A 26,264-nucleotide genomic window follows, 5' to 3' on the forward strand; every position below is an offset into this window, starting at 1 on the left:
TAGATAGATAGATAGATAGATAGACACTCGAACTTTGAAAAGTCACTCGCCACCCTGGTAGACGAATAGCAAACTACTGTCGAGTATTTGTTATGTTAAGGGTTTAATTACACAGTGAGATAGGAATGCCTCTCCTTTAATGGTGAGCAAACAACCATGTTTGAACGATTGGGTATTGAAAACAAACCCGTTATCGAAACCAAGAATCAGTCATAAAGAAATGTAAATATATATACATACCGGACCGACAAGGAGGAAGTTTAAAACAGATTTAGTTTGGAAGAATCTAAGTTCCTTATAGAGGTTATAGAACAGCTTAAGTTTCAATGTTACTGGCATATACACATACACACACAAGCATAAGCCGATACATACACATACACTACTAAAGAGGACGGAAACACGCATGCTATTGGCTTCTAAAAAGCTGGTTTTGAATTTATTTTGAGAAAGTTTTTATGCCCTTTGCCATACAAAGGCAGTTAAAGCGTTCTTCGTTACATTGATTAGTTAATTTCGATGGTGAAAACTGAAGTAAAAGTCGAGAACTTTGAAACTTTCCAATTTGCACTTAACTGCATTTTTTAAACTTTGAAAAAGTTTCATGTCTGCGTTGTACTAAAAAAATTATGAAAGGGTGTCTTTTATTTGTTTCTTTTACTTATTAGTCGTGTAATATTAATCAATCCATATTCTGTGCCCCCTTTTATTATTATTTCATTAAATATTCTCTGCTGGCGTTTCATTGTTTTCATTCCTCTGTTACATTGAAATGTCTTCAACTGGGTGTTCTATAACCTAGACAGACATTGTACAACTATTTGTAATGATTCAATGCATTTTACATGCATGTTGTGTCGATAGGAAACTTGCCTCATGACATATTTACCCCTTCGCAATCTAAACAAAAGTCTAGCAGACATATATGGATACAACCATATTGACCAATATATACGTTTTTAATTCAGTACAGATATGGTTTCATCACACAAAAACTGTTTCCTCGAAGCGAGAAGTCCATGTTGCAGAATGTCCCGGGTGATGCCACTTGCCAGTAGTGTATTTCAATCTTCTCTATAAGAGCGGCTTCATTTCCAATATAGTGCTACAACTATAGTGTGTGGTTTCACTCTATTGGAGTTAAATTTGCTACAATTCACTCAGAGCGAGAAGACTGAAATTACTGCTCGAAAACAGTGAATATTGTTGACACTTTCAAAAACTGAATTCTCTCATCTTTTGTAATTCACAGTAAATTTTTTCTTTAGGAAACATTTTAAAATATGATTATGGCTCGTATTACGATTGTCATTTTGCTATTAGGAGGGGATCAGGACAGGTAAGGAAATGGATAGATTCTTGTTTTCAAGCTCACGATTTTCCCTTAAATATATATAATTGCATTCTGTTTTGAAAATGCTAAAACGTTTCAAAATCAACCTAAGAATGAGAATGCGATTAAAATGTCGGGAGTACCAAAACGACCAATGACAAGAAAATAATTTAAAAAAATTAAAAATCAGACAAATAAAAACAACAAAAATGATACATTTTTGACTGCAATGTAAACTTTGAAAAATTGTATTTTCGTTATTCGTAAAGTTCATACATTCTTTTTTTTATCAAGAGAGGGTAATTGGAAATTTAACAAAAATTACGCAGAATATAAAGATCAAATTAACAACATAAAATTAATAACATCTTTGCTTATTGTCTGAATTTCTATATGTTGGATTTTTCTTAACAAAATTCTTTATAACGTCCTTCGGTATATTGGTTATAACTAGGTAGTGCCCACCCCCCCTCCCTCTCCTGGCACCCTACCACTCTCTTCCTCTCTTTTTATGTATTACGTTATATGAATTTGATTTCTGTATACAACGTTTCCATATTTATAGGAAGAAAAAAACATGGAACGAATAAAAGCAAAATACAAAGAAAACGTTAATGCGTGCAGACTGTTTTGTGTAACAAGAAATGCATCAAGCCTCGCATGTGCATGGTTTTTCTTGATTTCTTTTAATAATATTTACAACCTTCTAAAACAAAATATAGATTCCGGTATTCCCTTTATATAGACGTTTTAATATTTATAACTACTTCACTCTTGTGTGCAAAAAACAAATGAAATTTAGTATACAACTTATTATGAGGACACAAAAAAAAGTATTGATTTTTCTCGAAATATTTTACCAACAAAATTCAATGCAAGGGTCTACATAATGACCCATCACCTTCGGTGTTATAAATTTTTTGATTATAAAGAAAGCAAAACAACAATAAACTTACATAAATCAAAATGCTTAATTTCATTTGACCTCCTGGATTTTTGCAGTAATGTGAAAAAAAAACGTCCCAGCGACGTAATCTCCTCCAATGAGTTGTCATTTAAGTGCCAGCAATTCCTTGACTCTAGACGCACTGAAGACCTAAATTGCTCGAATCTACAAATTGGTCTGTGGTTTCTATAACATACGCATTACGTAACATTGCGCGCGCATTGTGTGTTGCTAAGACAAAAGGCAATGGCTTTGTACTGTCGCTCAACAGAAGTTCTCGTAACAAAATGACTTCTCTAGGTAGATGTCCAAATGTTATTTTGGCTTTGGCTATGCAAACCTTTACTTGCTAGGCTAGATTAAGCCAATGCATGCATACCTACGTCACATTTGACAAACCACAGCGTACGTTAAACGACTTGGACCAAGTTGGAACAAGAACGGAAAACTGGATGATTATTTTCACTTTTTCTACAAAAAGACTTTTACAAAAAAAAAAAAAGAGTGGGCATATATATACATTTTCATAATACCCTTAATATCTTTAAAGTTTATCACAAGAGTTCATTTATTCAGCAAATATGTTTTCCCCTTCACCAAAGTGGAACTAATAACTGGGTATACAGTTTACGCCTCGACGGCAACCGCTGGGTTGTCAATGCCGCCCTCTTCTTGTTTGCTCATGCTACTCATTGCAATATCACTGGAAAACAATAGAGACAATGAGACAATTATAGCCTGTGAGATTAAGTTAAATGAAATTTATGTCTATATAGAATAATGTTAGCAGAGGCGGCGGGGGGGGGGGGGGTCGTAACCTGGGCAAGGGGAGGGGCATGAAACAAACTTCGAGGGGCAGTGAAACACGTGAGTTTGATTTGAGAAACAAATCTATAGATCATCTAGTAAAGCCTAAAAAATATACACAAATTCCAGTATCTGAGTTTTTTTTTAAAGACTATTTATGTTTTAAAGTTTTCAACACAATTCATGGCACTTATAACTGCAGATTACTCAACTTCTCAGCAAAAGGGGTAGTTCTAATTTATGAAAATGTCACTTTTGAGTTTATGAACAGAGCTGGGGTGGATCAATATCATTAATAAACCGTTGTTCATGTGGGACATTACAAATAAACAGAATGAATTTCAAAAGTTTGTATCCCAACAACGGAGCAAGCTTTCAGCAAGATAGTAGTTTGGACTAACATGTGAATTCTCTTCATTTGCTTGCATATATATCAAATATGATTTAAAGCTTAGACTTATTTATACCTTTAAGCTAAATATTCAACAAGTATACAGTTGTATGTTGAACGAGAGTGCACATTTTGTGTAGAGACAGGTGACCATACACATAAAGTACAATATCCTATACTCATCAATACTCGTTTTATATCTGCATGCAGAGCTATAAATGGATTTATCTTGTTGAATGTTTTGCAAGCAATATGGAATTATACTGTCCTTCGGCCGGCCTTGTTATAATTTCCTTTCAATTTTAGAATAAATGAATAATATTGACTTTTCATCAGCCAATTGTATATTTTACTTTCGTTACTATAGGTTAAGATTACATCAGTTGGATGAGTTTGTATTTTTGATTAAAAGAAGACATTTCCTTCCTATGTTTCTTTTTATAATAAACGGGGTGTATAAAAGAACCACTTACTCTTCCTGGTCTGGTTCGGCTGCTTCCTGGAGGGCGTTATCCTTCGGTGCAGCGGCATGACCATTTCTAGACTGTGGCAATCGTCTAGGTTTATCAAACCGAGACTTGTTCCTCTGTTTGAAAACTGCTTTGCTTTCAACAACCTTAGAGAGATAACAAGAATAGAGAAACATAGTTTTATCACAAACGGCAGATTATATATATATATCACCATGTTCTATTTATATGCATATGCATCTACAATGCTGGCCCTATACATCAGATTATAAATACTGTATTCTTACTCCCCAGTCCGCCCACCCCTTTCCCCGTTAAATAACAAACTCCCATCGTGTACACTTTGTTCAATATTATGACAACCCCGTGGCCCGCCATATCCTGCTAACTTTCATCTCACTGCATTTTGTTTTGTCCAATTTATCATATTTGTTTGTTTGACGAACAATGGTCCAATCAAATCTTCCGTCCATCTATCTATATTGGAAACGTTTCAGTTTAGCCTTTGAAGACGATCATATCTAAGGATCAAATCCGCAGGAACGTTCATGACTTTTATGTACAGACTGTAACAGCTCCAGTTTAGCTCAACGGTAAAACAATGCTAACTTGTGTAATTAAATTAACTGACTGCCCCCCCCTTCTCCACCCCGCCTCTCCCACCCCGTCACAATAGCCAAATCTGTCCCAGGCATTACTGTGCGCAATGAATGTATAGATATTTCATTTCATAGTATGCCATGTATAGTTGTCAATGAGATCATCTATACTCATAATAAAGTATAACTGTATAAAAGGACAGTGAACAATAACTTCAGATATGGTTTCAATATCATAACTGCAGTCAATGTTTAACAAAGTTTGTTTCTTTATCAGGTATAGTTAAAAGTCGATAGCACCTTAATTACGTAAGTTTAATGGCAATTAAGTAAACACTTATATAGATAAATGCTTACAACACCTTGCGAAAATAAGTTTCACCTTAGTTTTGTTTGTCAGACAAAACGAAAAGAAGAAAAAATGTTTCCTGTTTCATATATTTGTCATTAACTGTATAATCTCATAGAAAAGGAGGTCAATAATCAAAATAATTTTTCAACAGTTGTTCAATGCAAACAGGATTAACCAGACCAAACTTTCTCGTTGGGTGGAGGTGAGGGGATATAGGGGAGCAGGGAAAATTAAACTAGAGCACCAATGGTGCAGAAGCTCATACCTTTTCGAGCTTAAAAATGTAGGGCCCACAAAACTTTATGGCCCACCAAATTTCAGGCCATTTTTCAGATTCCACCAATTTTGGGCCCATGAGGGATAACCCCCCCCCCCCCCTCCATTGGCAGAATCCTGGCCACACCACTGGCTATAATTCCTATTTTCCCCCTTTAAATCATATTTTACCCAATCTCTCAAACAATACCACTGACCTACCCTATTAAACTTTCTCCCCTCTACCTGAGCAGACCTGAAGCACTCCTTGCCAAAATTTTGGCTGGCTGCCCACATACCTCAGGCTCAAAGACTTCTAAGAATCGGCAAGTGCTGATTGGCTATAGGGCTCTCATGCTTACAGTTCAACAGTTAATAACAACTCCCAGTCCTGCTTTAATTCCACTAACAGCCTCTGCAGAGCTTAACCACAAATGTAAACAAACACTGCAGAGACTGGGAGACAAATTAAAGGAGCTTCTTTGGCAAAAGGTGAAGGCTCAGATTTTTTTAAACAATGGGGATTAAATATAATTAATTAACTTTTGCCCCAAAATTATTAGGCATCACCTTATTCATACACAATCCAACAATCATCAGTTCAACTTTGAATATGATCCATCAAAATCTTGAGGAGATTGAGATATTTGAAAATATTACAAAGAATGACCCCCGATGACCCCCTAAATGACATTTGACCTCAATTTTCCGAACACCCCTCGTAACTCTCATCCCGAGGAACGTTGTTACCAAGTTTCATTATAACTGGCCATACACTGTACGAACAGGAGCAATTTGAAAATATAGGGCCGCGGCCCGGGCCACAAAAGACCCCTAGTTGATCTTTGATCTCAAATTCATGAACAACCTGAAGGTAAAACTTCCATAGTACTATCGTGACAAACCCTCAACATTGTACCATGGAATCTGTAGGAGAAGAAGCATTTTGCGTATTTCCACAAAATGGCCCATTACGGCCCACAGGTCACCTTTGACCCCAAATTTCGGACCATCTCTGATGGCCCTATACCCAATGGTCCTTGTGTCCAAGTTTCATGAAATTCCATCAAACACTGTGCGAGTGGGAGCAGTTTTACCAATTGTTGACAGATAGAGTGATAGAATGATAGAGTGATAGACGCCGCACTGTAACAATAGCTCACACCAGCATGCTGGTATGAGCTAAAAAATGAAGACATACCGAGCTGGTCAGTCCGTTCGATGCCTTGTCTGTCCGTTCGTCGTACACAAAAGTGTCCTCAAAGTCTTGAAGTGGATCGACTCCGAAGAATGACGCAATCTCAAGTGGGTAGTTGAAATCCATGAAAAGAATCACAACGCCACATATGAACGAAATCAGGCCTAAAGAGAATCAAGTCATTGGGCAAAGGTTGTCAATTATTGCTACCAACATTTTAAGATGCTAAAACTAAAAAAAATCTGATTTTGAAACAAGGTATTTTTCTGTCTGTTTGAGTTCTTTCCAATTATATTAAGGCAATTGAACAAATATTAAATTCTGAAAACCAAATCTGACAGGATAGACAAATTCTTTGAAAGTTATAGTTGTAAATTGTTTTTGAAAGTATATATGATTTGAAAATGCCAGACATTTCGTGCTTAGACTTAGGGTTATACTGAGGACCCTAAAAGGCTTCCGTAGTATACGTATAGCATAAATAACTACAGAAAAAAATTAAACTGAACTTAAAATGTATGGTGAACTATAATATAATAGACGTCGGCAAATGGTATAAATAGGGAAAAACTCCACATTTTTTTGTTCCCCTCTTTTCATTAGGTTATCGCTTTGAATGTCAGCGGGAGTGCTAGGGTGTGACGGGAGGCTCCGAATGGGGGATGTAGAGGTGTAATGCTGATATAAATTTTAATTTTAATTGGGGCAGACCTAAAAATTGATCTTTCAAAAGTTTCCTTTGGTTCAATCTGATTACTAGCTTTTTTTATTTTATTAAATTTTTATTTTTCTTTCTTTTTAATAAATATATTTACGATCGTGCTTATATGCGTGAGGCTGAAACCAACCATTTTTGTCTCATCACTGACACTAGTGGTAACGTCACAGACTTATTTCCCCCCTACACTGCCAGCCAACTCCACCACCAGCTATAATCGCTATATCAAAATGTTTGGTTTCAAAGGTTTGTATATAGCCCTTTCCGCGTTCCAAAATCTTAACACCGATCAACCACCCTCCCCCTCGCCCGCCCCCCCCCCCCCCCACAGCTACACTCCGTCCCCTCTTTTCTTGCAGATTTTCTCACCTGCACTCATGCACAAGAAGAAAGTCGGACCCTTGTGAAAGTGTAGCATATGTTCGGCCGAAAACGGTATAACCATAGGCTGGAAGCCGTAGCGGATTCCTGCATACAGAATGTTAGCGGTCAGCAAACTCCCGCCGGTCAACATGAGGAAATATGCGCCATTTCGAATCACCATGAAGAAAAGAATATTGGCTAGCAACCACAAAGGAAAAGCAGTCCTGGTGTGACAGAAAATTAGAAAAGAAATTCATAACATAGTGTATAATGAATTCAATATTGGACAACATAGATGTTTTCTTATTGCAACAAGTCAACACAATCAACAATTATAGACATAACATCACAAATAACAAAAAACAAAAGGACAGACACCAATTAGTGTCCTGGTTAATGATGTATAAAAAACGCCCCGACAGAAGGCTGGTACTGTATAGCTAAAGAAACCTTACAATTTAATAATATCCCATACCATGGTTTCACTTTTGTTGGATTGTTTCCACACATTGTTTCCACACACATGTTTGTTTCCACACACATGGTTCCACTATTGTTTATTCAGAGCAATAAACTTTTGTTTTCACGACATGATTTTAAAATATTCACAAATGCGTTGTAACTTGGTTTACTATATCCTTCCATTCACAGTTATGAATAAAGTATTTTTTGCACGGAGAATCACAAAATTATAATCTGAAACATCAGGATCCCGAAAAGCCCCCAAAATAGAGATGCAAAAGTCAGTCCCACTGTTTGTATATATCTGGAATGTTATTGCAAAAATGCCCAATGCAAGCAGCTCGGATATTTCTCAATTGATTTGTATGCCCAGATTGCAGCTGGCAAATTTTTGAGGATCTTAATAGCTCTTTTTCAAGTGAGCTTATACATGCCTTAAAATTCAAATTTGCATAATCACCCTATATACAATAATCTCAGTATCCATAACTTTGATTCGCTTGGTATCCCCGTCACTCTTGAAAAGAAGACTCAAACTTTTCCCGCACACAATATACGAGAGAGGAGTCAGCGGGTATCCTTGACGGACGCCGCAACCCAAATTTAAAAAAAAAGAAATTAGAAGTGTGTCCATAATCAACAACACAAGAAGAGATTTAAATCTGGGACCGAACTTCAAAAAATCGAAGTGTTTTCAAAATAAGAGACCATTTCAAGACTATAGAATACTTTATGAAAATCAATTAAAAACATAAAGGCCAGGGATGTTCTTCAAGTTATTCACATAGTCGATTACATCCAATACAAGGAGAATGTTCTCACCATATATAACGACTTGGAAGGAAACCAGTTCGGTCGATATGAATGATGTTAGGCAAGACCCTTTTGATACAATTTGCAATGCATTTGGTATGAGAATCTTGTAGTCAGTGGTTTAATAAGGAAATAGGTCTCCAGTTTTTTGTTGTTGAAAATGATAGGTCCTTATTTGCTTTGGGAATAAGATCAAGGATCCCCCTTCTTTGATCATAGGTAATAGTTTGCCATGACGAAAGTAATAATTACAACTTAGTTTATTTGCCTTGTTATACAAAATAAACTTTTCATGGAGAGATGTTTGATTGGAAAGCCACTCTGTCTTTCATTTTTTATTACAGTACTAGTCGAATGTACGGTAAAGGTAAATACCAGCATGGTGTTGCACTTTAAACTTTTGAAATGCTGAAAGCGTTTCAAGTATATATATGAATCAGTGGAATTTGGCCCGACATCAAAACAAGCTAAGACAAGTACGTAACGATTTCTGAGTCAAACATAAAAAAAGTACTGTGAGTCGAACATAACAACAAATACTGCTATATAGACAAATATAATTCCAAATACGGTTAAAAATTGTGGGGTTAGATTAGTCGACACATTATAAGTTTTTTTTTTGCATACCGTTCATATTTATACAGCCGATAATAAACCACAAAGAAGTCATTTTCAATGGTTTTCACAAGTGTATTTATTACGAGAATCATCCAAAATATTGCAATGTCATTGCAAAATGAAAAATGGAATCCAGGTTGGGTATCAGTGCTTTACAAGACACTAATATATTTTGCAGGTTCTGTGACACATGGGGAAATTCGATGATTCTTAGAGGAGACAGTTTATAGTTGATGAAATGAAGATAAAATTCAAAAAAGTTGGACGTTTTTAACATCACGCTTACCAGACCATAATCCAAGCATAGAATCCAGCTAGACGATAAGAACGTCCCCACAATATATCTTCACCGTCCAGCGTAAAGTATTCCGATATCCAGAGTATTGGCAAGGGGGCACCTCTCCACTGAGCAGCCCGAAACTCACGGTTAATTCGGCCAGCTGATTTTATGAGGGGAAAAAAAGGAAAGTATCACCTCAACGATGACCGCCAACAACAATATTGTAACGGCCATGGCAACCATCGTCATGGGTCGTATCTATGGGAACATAAAAATGCCGGCCGATTAGAATCCCCCGCCCCCACCGCCCTTCTCCCCACCCTGATGAAAGGAGAAAATGAATGTTAATCATATATTAATACAATTGCTACCCAGTACTGAAGTAACAATCACTCCTCAACCACACGGGCCCTTTCCTATATCTATACCCAAGAAATCCTTCATGTACATTTTTGTTTATATCTGGTAATCACCGTGTTTTGTATAATAATAACATCGTTGAATGACTTGAGACGCGTATGGCAAGCCATGTGGGACAAACACTGCATAATATATCCGCGTATTAATTGGAATTTATACGCGTATTAATTGGAATATATACGCGTATATATTATTAGCCAATCATATGGCTTAAATATATCCGCGTATTAATTCGAATATATACACGTATTAATTCGAATATATACACGTATTAATTCGCACATATACACGTATTAATTCGAATATATACACGTATTAAATAAAATAAATATGGGGATTAAATCCAATATATGCACGGATTAATTAGAATATACACGAAAACACATTTCCGCTCTTGCTGTGTACATATACCAACGATAAATTTTTTGGCTGGCTCGCGAGATTGCTTCATAAAGTGAAACTTTACACATGTACAACACATATATATTCGAATTAATACGCGTATATATTATGCGGTGTTTGTCCAACATGGCTTGCCATAGACGCGTGCCTAAATGTGCATGCATATGTAAAATGAAAATTATGTCCATATGATAAGGTCATGCATTGGTACCTTAAGTCATTACATGAATAACGTCGACTATATATACCCCGAACCAAGTTTAACATTTTGTACACACGTCACCGAATCAAATGACCCTATTTTCCCTAACCTTATTCTTCTGAGACCTTCCTCCCCCCCAGGCCCCTCCTCCCCTTGGGGTCTAGGCCTACTGATCCCATGTCACCCGTTAACATAGCACCCTTCCCCGGTCAATACATATAGGGGTGACACTTACAAAAACGTCCAAATCCGATACGTCCTTGGCCTCCGTAAAAATGGAACCTCTCGTTGTAGTCAATCTTCTCGTCAGGATAACCAATCTCATTGTAGTGCGCGGACTCCAATATATTGTCAGCAGCTGTGGGTAAAAGTATCAAAATTAAAGATGAAAATGATATTTTTTATGACGCAAAATAAATTTCTGGGTTGTTTTTCCTCTTTTGTTGTGACTATACGGACAGTATAGTCACGTGACTTATTGATGATAACATAATTATGTGATACCATATTTTTTGTTGTTGATTCGAGTTGACATTTGGAAATCAAATAAAATCCGTTTTTTACCTTTGAGGGTGATATTGACGCTGTTTAGTCCTATTTTAACCCCAATATCAGCAATGATCTCTTTGTTGAAGAAGGTCTTGTATGGGGTCTTCACGTTATGAATTTCCGCGGATTCCCATTCCTGACCATATGCGGACACTGTATTATAAGAAGCAAAAAAAAAAGGGGGGGGGGATTATGAATTTTGTATCAACTTTTCAATATCGGTGATATGTTTGAGATGGCATCTTACAATCTGAAATTTTATATGTATATAGGGAAAACAATGAAGTAGATGGGAAATTAAACATACATTCTTTCTTCCAAAGTATCAAAGCCAAGGTGACTAAATTGAGGAAACGTTTAGACTCTAGTTGAATATGAAGCCTATCCATAGTGACTGTTCATAATGATAATGAACTTTATTACAAACTTCATGCATGAATTATAAATCAGACATTTATTTGAAGAAGAGAGAAGGAAACAAACACGTTATAGGCATATTCCAAAATTTCGCCACGTTCAATTATATTTTCAAGTGTTCACTCGGACTGCGTAGGCCTATACATCATATACCACTTCTACACCACTCATCGGAACAATAAAAATATACATATTCATATTCACATTCTTATTTAGATGCATATTCATACTTCTAATTGTAAATGATTGAAAACCTCGACCTTCACATCAGGGATTTGAACCCGTGCAGGTTTTTCAAGTTTGATTTTCGCGATAAAAATAATGTAGATCAAATAATTCCGCTGTAATCTAGAATACATACCCACAAGCCACGTATATACTACGTACATACTCGATACATACACAATACATACTCACAAGCCACGTTGAATGTACGTTGACATATTAATTATTAATACATTCAGAGATAAATATCACAACAATAATCCGTTGACTATATCCTTGACCGTGCACGCTAAAGGTACACCAAGCTTGTTAAACTTGGGAGTTAAAGTTTTCTACACAATGAAACCTCTATATTGTGTTTATAATACCATTCGACGTCAAAATGATATAGAAACTGGAATGAAATATTCTCTCTTTATTTGTAGGTAATTGAAACAAAAATTGAAGTGTTTGTGTTTAGTGAGAGGAGGACTGTCCAGATGGTACCTGTTATCATGTAGGATTTTGTGCATGTCGGTGTGTATTGTGTGCGTGTGTGTGCGTGCGTTTGTTTTGCTATCTGACCGAGGACTTGAACAAAAGAATTTCAGGTCCTCGGTTGTGATTTCTAAAGAATCACCACGTCCTCGGAAGAAATATATTGTATGGGGTATTGTTAGGGTACGTGGATTTGAACAATGGGAAAATACAATGTGGTCCTCGGTTGGAATGTAATACAAACATGTGTGAGCGTGTGTGTGAGAGTACGGCTGCAAGGTATAGACATATGTACTATGACTGTTTGAAATGTATAAACAATGTCAAGGAATGACGTCAATATTCATACACCAATATCATATCGTGTCATATTCCCCATCTGATATAGCTTTCATAATTCATCAGTTTTTAACTCCCTAAATAAGCCAGAAAGTCAAATAATCGTCTCCGATGCTCAGATTTCAACACAACATTTTGCTGCTACCTTTTTAGGAGTTTGCCCAGCATTCCTCAATGTCTGGGAATTATTTAAGTATTTCACACCCTCCAAGAAAGTATTTTTGGACAATTTTTGGAAGACTTAACTTGTGGGGGGGGGGGGTTTAAGGGGGGGAGGCCATACTCATGACAATTAACACATATACACAATGAGACGTTCTGTTTATCTTAAAATTCAATCGTTACCGTTTGGAAATCCGTCACAGTAAAAATATAAAGGTTTTATTGCGATGAACTTGTACAATCTTAGATACTTATAGTTCATAGCTTCGCATTCACAATGTATTTTGTGTCAAACTTTGGTAGTCCAAAAGCAGCAAGGGAATTCATAGAGGTACAAGTTACGCAAGGCAAATATCACTTCGTTTTAGTATAAAATGGCTGGTGACCTCTTTTGTTTGTCATTCAATTAAGACTGACCTTTGAAACAAAAGCGAGGTATATTTTCATAGATTGGATGAATTCATACCATTGACAGCTAAATTTCAATAGTTTGCTGAACTTTTATGCAATATAAACCGTTGCCCAATATTTTACGTGTTATAGAGCCTCCCGTGCACGTGACCAGTCGTTATCACGAACCAGGTTGTGAAACAGGACTTGCTTGTATTGAGAAATATGTATTGAGATATAATAATAATAATAATAAATGAGACTTATATAGCGCCAAATCAGTAAACAAAAGTTACTGCTCAAAGCGCTTTACAAAGAAAGTAAATTAATTTACAAAAGAACAAGTGAAAAAATGGGTCTTAAGTAGACTTTTGAAAGTAGAAAGTTTATAGCATGTTCGAATGTGATCTGGTAACTTGTTCCAGAGATAAGACCCTGCCAGAGTATTGGAAGCTTCTGTAACCATAGTTCTTCAATCGTGGTTTTGGAACAGTTAAAAACATAACATGTTATGTTGCAATTTTACTTCACATTGAGAAGCAGATGGCGTTCTGTTGTTTACTAGCTCTAGGCCAGGGAGAAGGAGCCGGAAGGGGGGGGGGGCACTGGGGGCATGTCCCCCTCCAATTTTTTTCCAAAATAGAAAATATGCCCTACTGGCAAATAAAATGTGCCCTTTTGATGAAGAACTGTCTTTTGGATATCTTAAGCCTTTGTTAATTTTCAAATTTTATTATAATTATTTATATTAAGTCTGTAGTACATGCTATTCTGAAAATGGCATCCCATATCTTTTTGTAGCACGGTTAACAATACATAATCTCAATAAATAGTCTTGATAGCATACTAACACATCATATATATTTCAAGTGATATGGCCGCTGTGTATCGGTTTATAGCATAACGAGTGGTGGTTGTGGAATGAGAAAGAGCCCCTCTAATGTTGTTCCCTTATTACCTCTTCATCTCGTCTAATTAATTAATTAATTAATTATGTTGAAAACATTTCGAAACCACTCCACTTTATTGTTCGCTCAACATCCAGACAACGATAATGTGAATGTTGTTTTAGGCTTTCTCTTGAAAGGACTTGAAAGAGCTTTCGTTTTCAATATAATTGCTTTTATGGGGGAGTATAACCGTATAATTTAGAAATCGATTTATTCTTAAGTCATTAAAATAGGCCTAATTATGTATCGCTCGTGTTAAAGGCCACGAATACGAATGGGATTATGACAAACGAGAAACCTATCGACATATTAATACAATATATACGCCGGCTATGGGGGTACCGATGTTTCCACCAGTGGTTGGAAATCATTTAAGTGGAGGGGTTGCATACACTTTCTCTGTTTTGTCACGTATAGGCCATTTGGTCGTATATTAATCTAGAGATCTCTATACAGGATATAGCGTATAGTAACTGGACTCCATATAGACCAGTATAGATTAGGGTGTAGCCATATATACTATAAAGCAGAGGGTCTGGATGCGAGTATATCAGTGGCGGTATAGGAAGCTTTTTCTATACTGTTAGGATATAGGGTTGGGATTAGATTCCTTAGTTTCTCTGTCTTTCAAACAGATACGCCTATTGCGCTTTCGTATCGGTCGTTTCATATCTATCATGATGCTCTAATATGCTATAGTATGTCTTCAGAGATCCGATACCCACGGCAGGAAAAGTTTTGAATGTTTGTGATTTTGTGTTGGACTGTATATTCATTCACCTGCCTCTACTATAACCTGCCTCTATCTGACTATAGCTTGTTGCGGAAAACGAGATCATTTATTTACACCTCAACTAGGCTTTCCCTTGTAGTCCTCATATTTCTTATCCCTAAGGAAATATTCATATGTTTATGTTTTGTCACACTATACCAAACGACCATATATCGGTTCATTATGAGCATCAAATTACCATCATTTCTGATATGTCGGAAGTTGGCAAGCTGTATATAGGTTCCCGCTTTTTTTCAGCGTTCACGGTAGTAGTAGTGTGTCTTTGTCTGGGTGAAAGGCACATTCAACAAGTTATTAATATATGTCATTGTTTTATGTGATGTTTTCAGCGTTCACCCCTATGGTGACCTTTGACACGGTCACTGTAGTAGTAGTGTGTCTTTGTCTGGGTGAAAGGCACATTCAACAAGTTATTCATATTTCATTGTTTAATGTGATGTTTTCAGCGTTCACCCCTATGGTGACCTTTGACACGGTCACTGCAGAAGTGTGTCTTTTTTCTGGGTGAAAGGCACATTAAACACGTTATTCATATTTCATTGTTTCCTGCGATGTTTTCAGAGTTAACCCCTATGGTGACCTTTGACACTTTCACTGTTGTAGTGTGTCTTTGTCTGAGTGAAAGGCACATTCAACAAGTTATTCATATTTCATTGTTTTATGTGATGTTTTCAGGCTTATCTATTCTCTTACAACGTAGGTTTCTCACAAACATACATTCACTTCACTGGGTCTCGGAGATTCCACCACTTTCCTTGAAGGTAAAATACAACGCAAAGAGGACCATCATGCATGCACATGATACAGGGCGGTTTTCTATTCAGGGAGATATGGCAGCCTTATGTAATAAAGTTGGGGTATGTTCATAACGCCCAGTATATAGATTGTATTGGTGTATTGGTTCCGGTTCGAGTATTGAATGGAGCCTGGAAGGGTTTGCACTGTTGTATGACGTTTTCCTATTCTTAGTTTCTCTGCCTTCATAAAAATTTATATAAATTCCTCATTTCCAAAGGTTTTACATTATTGAAATGTATAATAGTATTTCAACCTCCCTCTATATGTTATCAGTGTTATTGTTAACGTTACATCAAGGCCAGGAAGTTCCTCTTTCGCTTTACAATGATGTATTAAGGAACTCGTATATTGTTCTAAAGCGTACTTCATACAACTTTCCTCTTTCGGTTCTGACCATTTGAGATTGGTAAGGCCTGCCTATCTATGGTTCAAGCTGGCAGCGTATTTGTAGCAAAGTGCGAGGAAATGGAATGGAATTAAATGTAAATTTCAATCCAACGAGTTCAATCAGTTTTCGACAACAAATGTACAGCCCATTTAGATTCACTAAGATACGTTATAATTACCCCAATACAATTGGAAGATGAAGATGATTTTCTATGTAGGTTTGATATACCAGACAATTATTTCTATAAAACATCCATATCTTGGATCGAATATTGTTTTCCAACTTTTTTTTATAGTGACACAAGAATAAGCAATGTAACCTAACAATGAACTTTGATACCATCAAGCGATTCTTCTCTCGTCGAGAATCGTCGCAAATTGCCGATTGCCAGCTGGGAAAACGTTACATGTTGGGATTCCACTCATTGCATGCCACGTGAATTCAAATCTGGCAAACTTATTGATCCGGTTTAGTCATCATATAGTCGTGTGCGATATAGTATAGCGCCTTTGTACGAATAAGGACAAACTAACTTGTCGGTCAGTGTGCGCCGACTTTATGATTTACTCTTTGCATGTGTCTCTACCTGTTATTATTTGAATGCAATATATATATATATTTTATTTGAACGAAGCCGATGGTAATCACCAAACGATGGATGATTACAAAAATCTCCGATTATTTTAGGACATGGCATGGGGGGGGGGGGCTGAGGGGTGCATCTTTGTACAATACACAAAGAAGCTTACGTTACTGAATTATCGATAAAACAGAACGCAACGGAATAACAACATACATGTTGCGCCTCCACTATGCAAAGTATCTTCTTAAATTAACTTTAAGTCAAATAATGTTGAAATTTTTGCAATTATTTTTCCCACTCCTCATGGGAAACGCGACATGCTATTTATATATAATATAAGATATATAGAAATTTAATGATATATGTCATTTTTTTCAAACCAAACAGGAGTGCACATGTATAAACAGATAATCTTTTTTATCTAACTGTAGATTGGTCAGTTATCACATTTGACGAGTTAAATCAATCAGACTAACATAGAAACCACTCTTTACATCAACTAAACCAATGACTAGATTGTAACATTCAAATAGAGGAGTCTTGTGCTGAAAAAAAGTTCAGGAAAAGGTCTCTGAAGAAAACAATTAGATTAGCCCAATGCAAAGAAGGGGGTTGGGAGGGGGTCCGTGGCCCACATAATATTCAGAGCAATAACTTTCATGCGGGCGTGGTACTGCCATGTAGACGGTAATTTCAACACCATTAACCACTGGAATGACCCCTGCCCCCCCCACTCCCCCACCCTCCATTTCAATCCTGCCAATTTATGCATTCTGTATCCAGAAAGTCCACTAGAAACATGTTTTGGATGATTCAATGAGAGGCGGGGTGTATACATGTTGTCCCTTGCCATATAGCTAACATGCATGGATTACATGGTGAAAACAAGAGTGCTTTTGTTGTAACGAAACATGCAGGTAAGTAAAAGAGCGGCATCAAATTGAGTCAATACTTACACATGATGGCGACACCGAGGAAAATGCTGACGGTGATCCGAATGAAGGAGAAGAGACGCTATAAGGAAAAAGGAAAGGTATCATTTGGAAACATATATAATATTTAAACAAGTAAATCCATGTTTATATTAGGACAAAGTAACCACAAGGTCTTTTACTTTCTATTCATAGAGTTTATTTATAAACGGAAATCGGTTTACAATGTTTGTGACACTGTACGCTTATAAATCAGATAGTTTAATCCGGCTCTTCCCGCCTTCAAGAAACTTGGATGCACGGAATGTCTCAAATGACGATTGAATATGAAAAAAAGTCTGTTTACTTTTCGAAGCAAGGGTCAAGACTAAGCCTAAACCTACCACACTTTTTATAGGGAATGTACTAAGCCTAGCTTTCTCATGATCATTTAAGAATCTGTACACAAACTTGCTGCAATTGCCACTATATATGTTATGCTTTATTGTAAGTTCGAATGACAATATAACATTTATAATATATAAATAAAATAATAAATATATAATATGTATATATAATATAAAATGGTGCTTTAATAAACAATTGTACCAAAAATATGCGAAATCTGGTGATTTTTTATATGAAAAACCCAGCTTGGTTAATTGGAAGATATATACTTAACGTGTGCAATGCTTAGAATATGCTTACTTCCGTATACGATGTCCCACTTTGATAACGTAAAGGTTATGAAGCATAGCAATGGATTAGGGTTATACTTCTATGAAAGAAGCAAAGGCTATCCGTGTTTATAGCACAATAACTTATGTAAATATTCATTCTGGCAAGAGAAAGTTGATCTTACTCCCTATGTGGTAGTTTATATAGTCGAGGCTAGTTTATTATGTTTAATGCTTGCATAATACTGTCAGCATTTTTCCATTAAGTCCATCGCCATATGCATGACTTTTCACGTTGCTAACATTTTCGTTGTTGATATCTTACATTGTTTTGTATTTTGTTTTGTTTGCTTATATGATTTTCAGATTAGATTTCACATTAACAATTGATATTTTCTGGGCCTTCGTCCAAAACATTGTACAGAACCCTGTTAAAATAACAGACACTGCTTGGAATTATGCTCAACTTGGTAACTGACACTGACTTTATGTATGAAAACCTGTGAGCACGCTTACTTAGTTACCAACTATTTATAGTTACTTCGTTATAACGCCAGTCACCCTAACATTCTATCGTTTTTCTATATATACATGCGTTGGTATAGCTCAAAAGGGACAATTTTTTTCCAGTACCTCTCTAGCGGTTATTGATACACTCTATTTGCGGAACACCCATTATATACAAAGCAATTTATGACTGCTGAAGATTGCATGAATTAACTTAACTGTGAAATATTGTTCAAATAGAAACAATCATGTTAAGTCTACAGTGATAGTTTTGTTTGATGCATTTCTGGAGAAAATTGATATGAACTTTCTTTCGAGTGTCATATAATTAAGAAGAAACAAAATTTCAAAGCAATATGCAGAGTGTGTGTATATCAGTATAGGGTTGCAGGATTTTGTTAAACATTGAAAAACTATATATTTATGCATGCAGGCTTCACGTTTGTACCTCTCATCAGAGACCACAAACAAATTCCAAGAATATATGATCGGTTGCGTTTTATATGTTACCATCTTCGTCGTCACCATCGACATCGTCATCGTCACCATTAGTACTATTATCAGTGAACTTATCTCAGAATGTTTTTCCCCATACACATCTTGAGAAGAAAACAACACAGCAGCACTTATATCTTTGAACTGACATGATCAAAACAAGACGTTTTGCCAAAGTTCATCCGCCAATTGAAACAACAACACCAGACTAAAGCAGTGATTAATCATAATTATTATTTTATGTTTTGGCAGTGCCAAGCCGCATATATACTAAGAGAAATCGAAAGCTAGGTCGGTTTTTGTTTTCATTATGAAGATGAGAACAAAATCATCTTTCATCTCATATTTTCCATGGCCCCTAGTTGCCCCTATGTCCAGGGATTGTTGACCCCCAGAAACACACCCCCCCCCACCCTCCTTTCATGAGACATGTACATATTTGGATACGACAAAACAGGCGAGATATAACAACCAATCATCGATGAGTGGTAAAGGTTAAATATATGGTTCGTAACTGCTTGTTGTTAATATTTTTTTGTTATCTGTATATACGGGTATTTCGATCTATCTCGAATTCCAATCCAACTAAAATAACGTTCAATTCTTTACAAATATTTTCTTCTTATTTACCCTCGAATTCTTTGTAATTATCTGTCTACGTCATGATGATTGCTTGCACTTTTTATTTCTTTGTTTGTTTTGTTTTGTTTTAAAAAGCAGTTTTTTTTCCTCCGCTGTTTTAGTTTATATAGCAGTTACTTTGCGTTAGTTTGGTGACTATAGTAAAATACCAATTGTCCTTAAAACTCTAACGCTTCTGTTGTAGCAAACGTTAGTGGTTTTTTTTTTCTTTCTCACTTTAGCTTTTATTTAGCTATTATGCAGAGGGCTGGAATTTCTAAGCTATTGTTAGCATCCCACCAAGTGAAACAGACACAATAACACACGTTTTCACAATGGTACGGGCTTTCATTGTTTGTTGCCGGGGAAGCAAATCTTTTGACCTTTACACGGGAATACAAAAGCACATCTACGCATATGAGACCAACCGCATACGCACGTATACCTTTATCGTCATTTTACTGACGTGTTTTTAAACCAAAAACAAACCTTTTCAAAAATAGTTAGGAATTTACGATACCTAGGTGGTAAGTGACGCGTATAGACTCTTGCGGAACTATTTAAAAGCATCATATGAATTTTTAAATACAAAAGTTTATAACCATGTTGTACGTAAATAACTTTTTTTGTAAGTTTACAAAAAAAGGGCCATTTTTGGGAGATACTACAGAGATCCCATAAAGACGCAGAGAATTGACACGGGTTGACACGGGGGGCGGGCAAGTATCGTACGGCCCTACAAAATTACGGTCTTACAAAATGATCAAATTTGGAAGAAAAATCAAGGTTATCAAATGTCAGCCTAAATGCTGGGCGGACTAGCGAATTCCTCAATAGTTATCACAGAAATGGTAGTCAGGTTGTCACACGGGTGTGGTGCTACCACCCCTCCCCCCTGTCCTCCCGTCGTTGAAATATTGTTCACGTCACAATCTCCTTATCTCATTCTATGTATATACGTCGTTACATCGTCCAGTTATATGACGTCACAACAATTTGAAACCTTATAGAATACTGTTTGTAGTGTGACGAAGATTTCAGTAAGGAGGGCGTGGCCCGGGTTCTTTGAAGTTGTCTCCCATTTAGGGGGTGTGGCCCACGGTAGTTGAAGCTGACTCCCATGTAGGGGGTGTGGCCCTGGGGTCGTTGAAGCTCTCTCCCAAGTAAGGGATTTAGACGACAAATGGTACATATTTATGACAATAAATTAGGTCAGACTGTCATAAGGTTTAAATACAAGGTTATATATACTAATAACCCTTTTTTCTGTGTGCACGGTTACCATGGGTTCGCGCCAGGCTATGGAACATTGTTTATCGGAAGACCATATGTTTTCACAACTTATGATATAGCCATTATATATTTATACTTTCAAACATCGTTTGTTATTTGAAGAGAGATAACATCTTCCTCTGATGCATGTCTAATGAAAAAACAGCGTTAATCACAAAACCGAAACCGGTTGTACACAGTTTCGATTAATTCGAAACTTCAGATATATAATTAAAGCAGCCTATTCTGTTAAGACACAAAATGTATTAATCCTATCATCAAAATGTCATGGCAAATGATCACTTCAATAAGATACCCGTCAATGTGTCTCAACCATCTGAAGTTGATGATGAGCCAGACAACACATAAGGTTGATTAGATTCACATCCATTCGTGGTATGTGCAAATACACTTTTAATAAATAGTATTAAACATATACAAACAGCAAATCTTCGGCTTTAACTTGTGGGAACGTTTAACTGATCCATTACGGTGTAACACACAGATGCGGCACCATGGATTGATCGGGGTATACCCACCCTCTTATCATAACCTTTATTTGTAGTCACCATTTCACTTCTAAAACTTTAATTATAGTGGGAGGGGTTGGGATGGGGGGTTGGAGGCCACACACCACAGGGCCACACACCCTTCTTTATAAAATCATGGTTTCGCCCATATACAGTATACATTGTTACGGAAATGTATATTATCGAAAGATTTATCCAACTCAGTTCAGAAATATCTTGCCGGTAAACAACAAAAGAAACGGCTAAATGAAACAAAAGGAGCAAGGGGTGGAGGTATCGGTGTTTTTGTAATGATTTTGCCTGGAAGTATGATGTGAATTCATGTTTATGCGTATAAACAAGGAAGTGAAAAGAGGTCTGGCGGGCGGGCGGGCGGGCGGGCGGGCGGGCGGTCGGTCGGACGGACGGCGGGCGGGCGGGCGGGTGGGCGGGCGGGCGGGAGGTCGGGCGGGTGTGTGGGTGGGCGCGCTGGCGGGGTATCGGCGGGCTATCGGGCGGACGGGCGGGCGGTCTATCGGGCGGGCGGGCGAGCATGCGGGTGGCATTGTTAACTTCTAGCAGCGAATCTGCCGCTTTTCTTTCTGTCTGTGACAATACATTTCTTTCTATATTAGAATGCATGCGAAATTTCCTTTTTTCAGACACCCTAACCACTAGGCTATGAACGTCGTAATTCCACTGTAGGCGTTTGTCACCTGAAACGAACAATACTAGTTCTGTTTTTGGTGACATATTTTGCCTTACTCTAGAGATCAAACATGATGCTAACCAACTCGAAAATCATTTGTGATTCCTAAAGCCGGAATTCGAAAGAGATACTTTGAACAGACTTTGTTAATGAAATCGAGGTAAACGACAAAGGCAAATATATAGATATATAAATATATCTAGATATATAGATAAGTCTACATCCTGCATAAGAGGAATGAAGATAATACTGTGGAGATAACGCACGTTCACTATATAGGTTTAGTTGATTTCGTGCGGCTTCTAATGGTGGATAACGAACAGGATAGTATAGCAGTTAACCTAAGTGAAAACTATAAACCGGATACCAGGTCAATTTGCACCGCCCTAACCAGGATCCGAGAGGCCACTATTCTGGTAGAATGTTTCCTGTTTTTGGGGCTTCACCTATCCATTTTAAGGAAACCGCTACTAGAATTTCTTTGAAAAGTATCCGGTATACAGAAGCCTGGGTGAAGTGAAATAATCGATCATCTTTTTTTCCCTTAACCCTCGATTCCTGCCATGAAACTACAGTTTTAAGGTTAAACACATGTACACATTAACATAGGCCTATAGCGGCAATATCAGTCCTATAAAGCATGTCTATTTCGGTAGCAGATTATTACCACACCTAACCGGTTATTGTGATCACACCTACAGTGCCTTCTCTATGTGGATTGATCTTACCAAATCAATTTCATGCGGGGGGGGGGGGGAGGGGGAGGGGGAGTTATTAATCAGTGCCATTCGAATTTCATCGCCCATGCTGACACGTTGTGATATATTAATATTCAATACATATTTTTAAAATGAACAAATTAAAAGATGAAAAGGGGGAGGGGGGGTGGGAGCTGGAAGGGAACTTAACTAGAAACTCAAATAAACCAAGTAAATTTTTTAAAATGGGATTTTATTCTTGAATATATCGTTCGAAAAAGCTCAACTTGATCAAGTGAAAGAGAAAGCTTAATTAAAGGCAAAGTCTCGGTTTTTTAATTCAGCTTCAATGACTTACGCCGAGAAGCATGTTTACACAAAGTATTACACAAGAACATATATAACCGGTATGTCGTCCATTGAAAAGAAGTTTTTGCCAAACAAGTGATACTATTTTGAAAAAAAAGTGCAGTTTAGACAGTATCGAGTGTTAATATATTTTTGTGAATTATTAAATCAGATACTAAATTGTCAAAAGGTGGGTTTTGTATGATTTGCTTACAAAGTTAACACGTATATGTTTCGATTGGTGTAAGTGGTATATACTGTACTGTTGAATGCTGCCAATATGGCGTTCCATAAGCATGATCGTATATAAATCTATAAAGGGAACTTCGGACTGTGTCTGTATTTGTCCAATTTATGTTATGAAGAGCGCTCCTAGACAGCCTTCACTGTAGTGTATACACGTATTCCCATTACTATAATTGTAAAGCACATGTGCTGCGAGTGATTGGGCTTCGTGTAGCCTGGAGGTCCATCCCAAGTGTTCTGCCCTATTGGTTTTGTATGGACTATATTGTAAGCTGGCAGACTCGCACTAGAAATGTGGCATATTTGCCACGCCTTATTCTGGAGTCGTCTATATGTATACTGCGTGTCCGTGTTGAAACGGCATGTAGTAGATATGATCAAGTCAGCCTATATTCATTGGGGGTTATTTCCATCAATTTTACGTAAGAATCCCAACCATGGTTTTAATATATAGCTTATTTTTGAAAAGACCTATAATTCTAAAATTCTCGGGCATATTGATAACTTGAGTGCTCCATGCTTGATAACATTTTTAACCCACTTGTATACTCGGACTCGATCAAGTGTGTTTTATATTCCCGTTACGATTAGCATGAAACATTAATTAAGACACGTGAAGTATTTTATCAAGATAGACGCTATCATACTATATTCGTGTACTACTGATAAAGTATCAGATTAACACACCGTATGGCTGTTTGCTGATAGACTGAAGAGGAATTTGCCCTTCAGTTCTTTTCTTCTGTAAAACCCCTTCCATATTTATAAACTGCAGTGCATTGTGCAACGCCAATGCTGGGCAGGTCCTATATATATATATCCCAGCTATATACGGTGTATGCATACAATGACTATATAAAATAGGGGTTTCATTTTATTTTATTTTTTTGCCCCATTCACTGAACTTTTTTCCTTCTGTGGTTGCCTTGTTTGATCTCATCTCCCTACATGTAATGTATAGGTATAGGGAGATGAGATAAAATACTTCACACCCACATCAGAAATGCGAGGAAATGTGTGTGTGTGGGACTGTGTGTGCGTAAGTTAGTTGCGTGTATGTGTGTGAGTAAAAAAAAAAAGTGTGCCACGAAACTCCTCCTACACGCAAGACGGATCAAGGTCAAACTTGGTGGGTAGGTGTACACTGACCATGTGAACTCGAGCCTGCGTGATTGATGACGTCATAGGTTAAAGAAAGGTCTCATAGGTCGAAGGTCAAGAAAGCTCAAGATTGGTTTTAACCATTTCCTGTTTGTCAGCATGTAGGGAAAAGCCATTAAACCACACGATTTGTAGCGAATGATGAGACTAATTTTAAAATTAGGACATATTTAGGTGTTCAGGGTCGGAGACTGGGATTGGAAGGGTCCAAGTTATTTTCAGTTGTGTATACATATTACTTTAGGAACCAAGGTTTCGGTTATCTTTTCAGCTCATAGTCCATTTGGGGATATGTGTATACTTATCTACAGGAGACTGGTATATACTCCACCCACACCTTATAATCTTCACCGAACACAGAGTTCTAAATATAGTTTACTTGTCGTAGGAATTTAATAAATACGGTAATAAAGTCATCAACCTCGTGTCAAAGTTCCCCTTTTGGGTTTTTCTTATAAGGCGTATATATATATATCTTATAAGGCGTATATATATATATATATATATATATATATATATATATATTAGATAATATATATACACCGACCAATGTTTGCATTAAAGAACACTGTTACAGTATCGTCCAACAAACTACAATCGGGTGAAACGTAAGGTATTATTTGCGAGGCTTGCGTGAGTAGCCTACTCATTCGTGGCAACCGTGTTCTGACATTAATAGCCACATATGTACTAGTTTACTCGCCCTGCTCGTGCGTTTTTTTATTGCGCGCGTGCGTACTCGAGGCATTTTGGAAATCTAGCATATAGGTATACTGTACGGGTACTCGTGCAACTAGTACCCGCGCTAAGACCATTGTACTCGTATTGTTCCAAGTGGAATTCTATTTGTACTCGTATTCTCTTGCTGTTGTACTCCCTAAACTACAAGTCTGGTAATAAATACATCTTTTTCTTTATGCGTGAAGTTCATCCACATAAATATAGTGTATACATAGAAAACATATTGTTATTTTACAAACATATCACTCTACTTTTATTCATTGCAGGCGTTTAATACCTAAAATTCTGCCTCCGCTCCACCTTACGCAACCTCTCCCAAACCCCCCCCCCCCCCCCCCCTCTTATCAATCAAACTTCATTCTCAACGTTCTTGACTCCGCTAGGCATGAACACGCCCCTAAGAAAAAATTGCCAAAATTGCCAAACCTTATTGGATATTAAGCGAACACCAATTTATTATTCCTTTGTTGATGATGGTGTTGTTTTTTATATTTTATTTTATTCATACTTATTTATATCACGCATCTATGATATAAGCAGAACGAAGTCAAAATAGTTAACAAGAATCCATTGTGATGCCGATGTGACACATTGCTGACAACGCATGACGTGTGTGGTTTTATATGATTTCCGTGAATATCTGGTGCTAGTGTTTCACATGGTATGTAA

General features: G+C 37.0%; 1 protein-coding gene across 1 annotated transcript in view; it reads right to left on the reverse strand.

The window, feature by feature from the left end:
• Window positions 1–1,565: 1,565 nt before the first annotated feature.
• Window positions 1,566–26,264, reverse strand: part of LOC139978352 (dual oxidase maturation factor 1-like) — a 31,457-nt gene continuing 6,758 nt past the window's right edge. Inside the window, exons 3-10 of the mRNA XM_071988484.1 lie at window positions 17,657–17,714; window positions 11,194–11,331; window positions 10,865–10,987; window positions 9,612–9,765; window positions 7,439–7,656; window positions 6,355–6,515; window positions 3,951–4,093; window positions 1,566–2,982 (exon numbers count right to left, since the gene is read on the reverse strand). Of these exons, the coding sequence (XP_071844585.1) occupies window positions 2,907–2,982; window positions 3,951–4,093; window positions 6,355–6,515; window positions 7,439–7,656; window positions 9,612–9,765; window positions 10,865–10,987; window positions 11,194–11,331; window positions 17,657–17,714 (1,071 nt within the window). The 3' untranslated portion in view covers window positions 1,566–2,906. The remainder of the gene's footprint in view (window positions 2,983–3,950; window positions 4,094–6,354; window positions 6,516–7,438; window positions 7,657–9,611; window positions 9,766–10,864; window positions 10,988–11,193; window positions 11,332–17,656; window positions 17,715–26,264) is intronic.

The sequence above is a fragment of the Apostichopus japonicus genome, chromosome 13 (genome assembly GCF_037975245.1).
Source record: "Apostichopus japonicus isolate 1M-3 chromosome 13, ASM3797524v1, whole genome shotgun sequence".
Classification (NCBI taxonomy): Eukaryota; Metazoa; Echinodermata; class Holothuroidea; order Aspidochirotida; family Stichopodidae; genus Apostichopus; species Apostichopus japonicus.